This window comes from Grampus griseus (genome assembly GCF_964374135.1).
Source record: "Grampus griseus genome assembly, chromosome: 11".
In the NCBI taxonomy this organism is placed as follows: domain Eukaryota; kingdom Metazoa; phylum Chordata; class Mammalia; order Artiodactyla; family Delphinidae; genus Grampus; species Grampus griseus.
In genome coordinates, this window is record NC_139005.1 from 26,550,334 (window position 1) to 26,558,185 (window position 7,852).

General features: G+C 35.4%; 1 protein-coding gene across 8 annotated transcripts in view; it reads left to right on the forward strand.

The window, feature by feature from the left end:
• Window positions 1-7,852, forward strand: part of DNM1L (dynamin 1 like) — a 62,970-nt gene that overhangs the window by 44,548 nt on the left and 10,570 nt on the right. For all 8 annotated transcript variants that reach the window (XM_082665603.1, XM_082665609.1, XM_082665604.1 and 5 more), the window contains 5 exons: window positions 995-1,115; window positions 2,505-2,636; window positions 3,564-3,770; window positions 7,279-7,399; window positions 7,631-7,786. In XM_082665603.1, the coding sequence (XP_082521729.1) occupies window positions 995-1,115; window positions 2,505-2,636; window positions 3,564-3,770; window positions 7,279-7,399; window positions 7,631-7,786 (737 nt within the window). The remainder of the gene's footprint in view (window positions 1-994; window positions 1,116-2,504; window positions 2,637-3,563; window positions 3,771-7,278; window positions 7,400-7,630; window positions 7,787-7,852) is intronic.

Consider the following 7,852-nt stretch of genomic DNA (forward strand, 5'->3'; position numbering starts at 1 on the left):
GATGACTCTCACAAGCATTATGCCAAGTGAAAGAAGCCAGACTCAAAAGGCTATATATATGATTCCATTTATATAGCATTCTGGAAGAGACAAAACTAGGAATGGGATAGTACAAGGAAATTTTGGTGGGGGTTGTAGGGCAATGGAACTGTTTTGTTTTGAGGTAGTGGTGACATTGCATTTGTCAAAACTCATAGAACTGAAAAAAAGCCATTAACCAAGAGATGTTTAAACTCTCATCCCTGGATCCTGTCCACGCTGCCATGGTGAATAAATTCTGGCATTTTAGTGGCAATGAGAGGAGCCAGCGATTCATTGAGCACTGTATCCGGGCCTTCCCCACCTTCTGCCTGCTGGGGCCAGAGGGTTCCCCTGTGTCCTGGTCCCTGATGGACTAGACAGGAGAAGTGCAGTTGGGGGTCACCCTGCCTGAGTACCGGGGCCAGGGTCTCGTCTCCCATATGTTGTTTGTCCACACCCAGGCTCTGGACAAACTCGGCTTCCCTGTATATAACCATACAGAGCCAACAAAGTCATACAGAAAATTAGTCACAGTCTGCATCATATCCCATGCCCTGTGATTGGAACCAGTGGAACTGTGTACCTCTGTGAAGCAGCCCTGAACCCAAGACAGTGTTGGGTGGGCTGGTTATGTGGCAAGAGATGCCGAGGGGTGGGCAGAAAGAAAGAATAAATTGTAATGAAGAAAAAAAAAAAAAATTCACTCACTAGGCATGAGTGAATTTTAAACAAATTTTTTAAATGCTAATAAAAAAGCCCGAAGAGCTAATAAAAAATATGTGAAAAATTTTTAAAATTAAACATGATGATTAAAAGTAGTTTTTAAAAAGTATTTGTAAGCAAAGGTTAGAAAAACATTACCAAAATGATGTCAACGGTAATGTTAGGTGGGATTATAGATTAGGATTTTCCTTTATTAATACTTAATAGCTTAATTTAATGGGTCATTTCTTTTCTTTTTTGCATTTACCAGGTCGCAGAACCCTAGCTGTAATCACTAAACTTGATCTCATGGATGCGGGTACTGATGCCATGGATGTATTGATGGGAAGGGTTATACCAGTCAAACTGGGAATAATTGGAATAGTTAACAGGTTAGCAATCAAGAATGGGATAAGAATTGCAGCATTCTCATTTCAAAGCAAATCTGAATTTTTTGAATCAGTCTGAAATGTGATAGTGTCCCTACTTTTTCCCCTTTTACTATAATCTTGGTATTGCTAAAGAATTCATTGCTGTAAAGGAATAGATTCACTAAAGCCTCCTGTAGATATTTTTAAATAGAAAGTGTTTCTAAAGTAAGCAGTGCCACAAAATGGAAGAAAATTTAATGGCTAGGCTTAAAAAGTCCCTGTCTATTACATTATGTATGAGGAGGGCACTGGATAAAAAAACGTATTATTTAGTTTACACCAGTCAAGTGTTCTTAGGGTGGTAGTATTTTAATAGATCGATTTAACCCCTAGCATTAGTGATTCTACATAACTGCCAGGAAGTGACTTGGAGAAATTTTATTAAACGTATCCTAATTATAAGTAGGTGAAATAAAAAATTGTGGAAAGGAAACTAACTACAGTTGAGTGTCTACTTAAGTTTTAGATGCTCTACTGTGAAAAATGTTTAAGGGTATCTCTTTGAACCCTTACAACGTCCCTGTGAGATATGTATATTGGTCTGTTTTATAATCAGAAAACTTGTTATACATTTACCAAAGTCACATGGCTGGTGAAAGCAGAGCCAGATTCAAATGGAGATCTTAGTCCAAAGCCTTTATAAAATAGGAAGCAGTGAAATTGTCATGAGATCTGGGTTCTACTCCTAGTTCATCTACAAACTAGATATAATGTGGGTTTAAATGGCTCCTAACATCTTTGGTCTCAGACCTTTTAAAATGAAAATGTTACTAAGTGATGTCTTTACAGTTGTCTGCTTCTAATCACATGTCCTTCTCCCTCACCCCTACTCTTTTTTTTAAAAATTCCTATTATCTCTTTTCATGCAAGCAGGTGGTATAAAACTATTTGTTGTATTTGTAGATGGCTACTCAATTTAGTTGCCTGTCCATGGATAAAATATACAGTTGATTAAGACACACATATATTTTTACCTGTTTATCCCTGTTACTTAAGAGTACTGCTTTTGACTGTAGTTAATGGTAATGGTAATAATGTAATGGTAATAATGAGGCCTAAATTATTCAGGCATTGCTTACTTAAAAGTCACACAGTTTGAATCTTGGCTGAACTACTTAATATGTGACTTTGGGTAAGTTAGTTAATCTCCCTGGGCCTTAGTTACTTTGCTATAAAATGGGATAATACCTATTGCATAGACTGATGGTGAGAATTAACAATTCATGTCAGGCATTATAGACAGTGCCTCGTGCCATCATCATTATCATCATTATCATCATCCTCATTATCCAGAGTACTTAGTACCACAGTTGACTTTAGTTGAACAGTTTTGTTATTTTTCAACCTTAGGAGCCAGCTAGATATTAATAATAAGAAGAGTGTAACTGATTCAATCCGTGATGAATATGCTTTCCTTCAAAAGAAATACCCATCTCTGGCCAATAGAAATGGAACAAAGTATCTTGCCAGGACTTTAAACAGGTAACATTTTTTACCTTTTGGAAAATGAGATGTTTCTGGGTTGCCAATAGGTGTCTGAGACCTTTGATTATCAGTTCCTTACATTTTTATAGTGTCCTTGTCTGTAAAATTTCACTTTTTGTTTCTTGTATAGTAGGTTCTTATAATGTAGATATTTATTTTTATTGAGGTGGTTGGCATTAAATCATCGTGTAGTCTAGGAATGCTCAAGTGAATTTTAAAATACCTTAATCATGAAATTCTTGACAGTCATTTTACTTTTGATGATAGAACTAGATGGCAGATGACTTCATTTCCATTTTGTATTTCAGGAACTGAATTAAGATTTATAATTTTCACATAACCTATTCTTAATTTAGGATGTCTTCTGTTCCTATTCATAAAAAGAATGTAAACTATACACCTTGAATTCTGAGTATGCACTGATGGTAGAGGGATTAGAAGGCCTTTCTAAATAATTTATAAATGACTGAAGTAAAAGCTATTTTCTTTTACTTTTGGCTTATTCCCTAAATAAATTAAAGGCTGATGGATATGTATCTTAACAAGATTGATTTTCACTATGCTGAGTATCCATTGTAAAAGATAAGTCGGAAACCAAAATAATGTAGGTGGAATTGGATTGAGTAGCTTACATTCTTTGAGGTAACTGCAATAATATAAAAATTTTTTTTAAATTTATATTTGATTCTCTAGCAGTTGCTACAATTTGATGGGTTGAAGGCACATTTAAAAAGCATTTACTAAGATGGTTTCCTTCATGTCATTTTTTTCAGGCTACATATTTACCTTCTAGTCTAAGATTGCATTATTTCCTACCAGGGCAAATTGACAGGTTTCCCTATTATTTGCATTTTAAAATTTGACCTGCCTGGGTCTTCAAAATACACAATTACTTTAAAATTCTTCCTTTCTCACCTTTGTTAGGCTACTGATGCATCACATCAGAGATTGCTTGCCAGAGTTGAAAACAAGAATAAATGTTCTAGCTGCTCAATATCAGTCTCTTCTAAATAGCTATGGTGAACCTGTGGATGATAAAAGTGCTACTTTACTCCAGCTTATTACCAAATTTGCCACAGAATATTGTAATACTATTGAAGGAACTGCGAAATATATTGAAACTTCAGAGCTGTAAGTAAGAAATTTCTCTATGGATTTGGTTACCTGGATTGATAGGTTAGATAAAGATAAAAGATAAAGATCTTTAGTTACAGTGACTTAACTCTGAGATTATCTGATTGTAATTTATTATCTGTAAAACAGGAATATCGTTTTGTAGAAATGATAATGTCTCATATGTATGTAAAATGCTTTATAAATTATGTAAAGCACGGTAAAAGTTTCAGGGCTTTCTTTAAAACAAGACTTTAATTGATAAGCATTTATAAAATTTTCATAATTAAAATATGTTTGTTGTTTCTTTAATACACACAATATAATTGTTCATGAAAAAATACAAAAATGCATATAAGTAAGAAGAGTAAAACATAAGGACAAAATTGCTTTTAATTACATCATTAAGAAATAATCCCTGTTACTTTGGCATTAATCTAGACATTTTTCTATGCTTCTATAAAACATATAACTGCCTGTAATACACATCTTTAGAAATCAGATGCTATGGAATCATTTCTTTAAATCAACATGTCACAAACAACTAGTAGTAATTGTATATTTGTACTCTCAGTCTTAAGATTTACATAGTATTTTACTTTTTAGACATACACTCTTATTTGTTCAACCAGTCCCCTACTATTGATAGTTTGCTTTCAGTTATACACAAATATAAACAATGTTGTGATGGACTATCTTTGGGCCATGTATCCAAGTAAACCCTTAGGTTAAATTTCTAGAAGTGGAATTACTAGATGAAAGGGTATATGACATCCTCAAAGTCTCTTATTATTGCTATACTATTAGTAGATTGTATTTTTTAAAATAAATTTATTGATTTTATTTGTTTATTTTTGGCTATGTTGGGTCTTCATTGCTGCGTGCAGGCTTTCTCTAGTTATGGCGAGCTGGGGCTTCTCTTCATTGCAGTGTGTGGGCTTCTCATTGCCGTGGCTTCTCTTGTTGCAGAGTACGGGCTCTAGGTGCGTGGGCTTCAGTAGTTGTGGCTCACGAGCTCTAAAGTACAGGCTTAGTAGTTGTGGTGCATGGGCTTAGTTGCTCCGCAGCATGTGGGATCTTCCCGGACCGGGGCTTGAACCCGTGTCCCCTGCATTGGCAGGCGGATTCTTAACGACTGCACTACGCGGGGAAGCCCGATTGTATTTTTTTTGTTGTTTTGTTTTGTTTTTGTGTTTTTTTGCGGTACGCGGGCCTCTCTCTGTTGTGGCCTCTCCCGTTGCGGAGCACAGGCTTCGGACGCGCAGGCCCAGCGGCCATGGCTCATGGGCCTAGCCGCTCCGCGGCATGTGGGATCTTCCCAGACCGGAGCACGAACCCGTGTCCCCTGCATCGGCAGGCGGACTCTCAACCACTGCACCACCAGGGAAGCCCCGATTGTATTGTTTTACTACTAGCAATATAAAAGAATATCCATTTCCCTAAACTCTCACCTTTAAAAAAATCTTTTAATTTTGAAAAATAATTATAGACTTATAGGAAGTTGCAACTAAATGTACAGGGAGGTCCCATTCACCTTTCACCCCATCTCCCCCAGCGTTGACATCTTGCATATCTGTAGTACAATAAAAAGCAAGAAAATGGACATTGGTGCAATCCACACAGCTTATTCAGATTTCTCCAATTATACACATACTTCATGTCTGTGTGTTTGTATGTATGTATATAAAGTTCTATGTACTTTCGTGTGACCCAGGTAGCCTTCTATGTGAGTTAATACTGTAGAATATTTAACAAACTAATTACTGAATGGTTTTAAATGTATGCATATTAAGGGAAGTAAAGATTACTAAGATAAACCTTTAAAGAGTTCAGTGGGTAAGGTAGGTCAGGGTAACACAAGGGTTGATTAGGTGGCAAAAGGAGTATAATTTTTAATTAAATACTTCTTATTAAATATAATACATAACCAGAAAAGTGCATATAACATATGGACAGTTTTATAAGTAGTTAATTAAGCAATATCTTTGTAATTACCTAATCAAACCTTATTAGAACATTGAAGAGAGACCACTTTCATTTCTTTCAAGGATTGGGAGAGCTCCATAGTTAGGAATGCATTTGGGTTGGGTTCTGAATAGAATATGGGAAGGCAGTAAGTAGAAGGGTATTTTAGGCTTTGGAACAAAAAAGATTAACGCAGGGCGAATTTGGAGAATGGCATATACAATGATGGGATGTAACAGGAGGTAAGGCAGGAAAGGTGTCTAAGAACAAGACTGTGGAAAGTCTAGTATCTTCAGAATTTGAAGAACTTCCTACTATAAAAAAATAAAACACTTTTGGTCACAGGAGTAACCCATTTTAGAAAGATATTCTGGTCATTATGGAAACTATTTGGAGAAGGGAAAAGTTGGAGGCAGAGAGACCAGTTATTGGTAATTTTAACTATTTTAAAGTATAATACGTAGCACTAAGTATATTCACAGTATTGTACAACCATCAAATAGTATCTATTTACAAAATTTTTTATTATCCCAACAGAAACTTTGTATCCAAATAAGCAATATCTCTGTGTTCCCCTCTTCCCCCAGCCCATGGTAACCTCTGACTTACTTTCTGTCTATGAATTTCCTTGTTCTAGATATTTCATATAAGGAGAATCATACAATATTTGTCCGTTTGTGTCTGGCTTATTTCACTTAGCATAATGTTAGGCTGGTATCTTCTGCCTAGATCACTGTAAGAAAGTAGTGAATAGTGATGGTGAAAACAGAGAAGATGGGATGATTTGGGGAGATATAAATGTATTTGTAAATTTTCAACTAGACTTGAATGAAAAAAATAAAAGATAATAACCAGGGTTTCTAGTCATTAAGATAGGAAACACAAGGTGTCCAGTATGTAGGCCCAGAGATTTAATTTGTTTAAAGCAGGGATAGGCAAACTATATATAGCCCATTGACTAAGAATGACTTTTGCACTTTTAAGTGGTTGAAAAAAATTCAAAGAAGAATATTTTGTAATGCGAAAATTATATAAAATTCAAATTTTAGTGGGCATAAGTTTTATTGGAACATAGCTGTGCTTATTTGTTTACATACTGTCTGTAGTTGCTTTTGTGCTCAATGGCAGAATTGGCGAGTTGTGACAGAGTTGTGAAAAGTCTAAAGTATTTATTATCTGGCCTTTTACAGAAAAAGTTTGCTGATCTCCAGATTGTGAATAAATAGAAATAAGACATTGTTTCTTATCTTTAAGGAGCTCATAGTCTAGTTGAAGAAAACTAGGGCAGAGAAAAATGTTTAGTAGTTCTTAGATAACTGATGTTTTCTGAAAGAACAGTTACTCAGTGTGCATGTGCATATGTGAATGCCTTTTGTGAAATGACTCCTTTCCCCATTAAAAAAATTAGAGAAACTGGTTCATAATGGATTTGAGAACACATGGAAATGGTCTAAGTGTGATTGTTCATCTGAGACAGTCTTAAAGCTTACAGTGAGACTTCTAACTTGTAGCTTCCTCCCTTTTAGTAATACTAGAAGTCATATACTTCATTGCCTTTCAGATGCGGTGGTGCTAGAATATGTTATATTTTCCATGAGACTTTTGGGCGAACCTTAGAATCTGTTGACCCACTAGGTGGCCTTAACACTATTGACATTTTGACTGCCATTAGAAATGCAACTGTGAGTATGCTTAACTTTTAGAATTTTTTGAAATGAGGTTAAAGATTATTTTTTAATCCATATAACTCTTATTTTTTTTAATGAATTGTACACTTTGTTATTTTGCTCTCATTCTTGAAATTACGAAGTGCTTTTTTATGAAAAATACCAAAAACGTGATTTATTTTAAACTTAAGGAAGAACCAAAATTATATGTGGCTATAATAAGAGCTCATAGTTTTATTTTTTTAGGGTCCTCGTCCTGCTTTGTTTGTGCCTGAAGTTTCATTTGAGTTGCTGGTCAAACGGCAAATCAAACGTCTGGAAGAGCCCAGCCTCCGTTGTGTGGAACTGGTTCATGAAGAAATGCAAAGGATCATTCAGCACTGTAGCAATTACAGTACACAGGTAATTGAGAAATGTAACAGGTTTCAGATTAAGTAGTAAAAGACATGAGGTGGTGGTTTCAAGGGG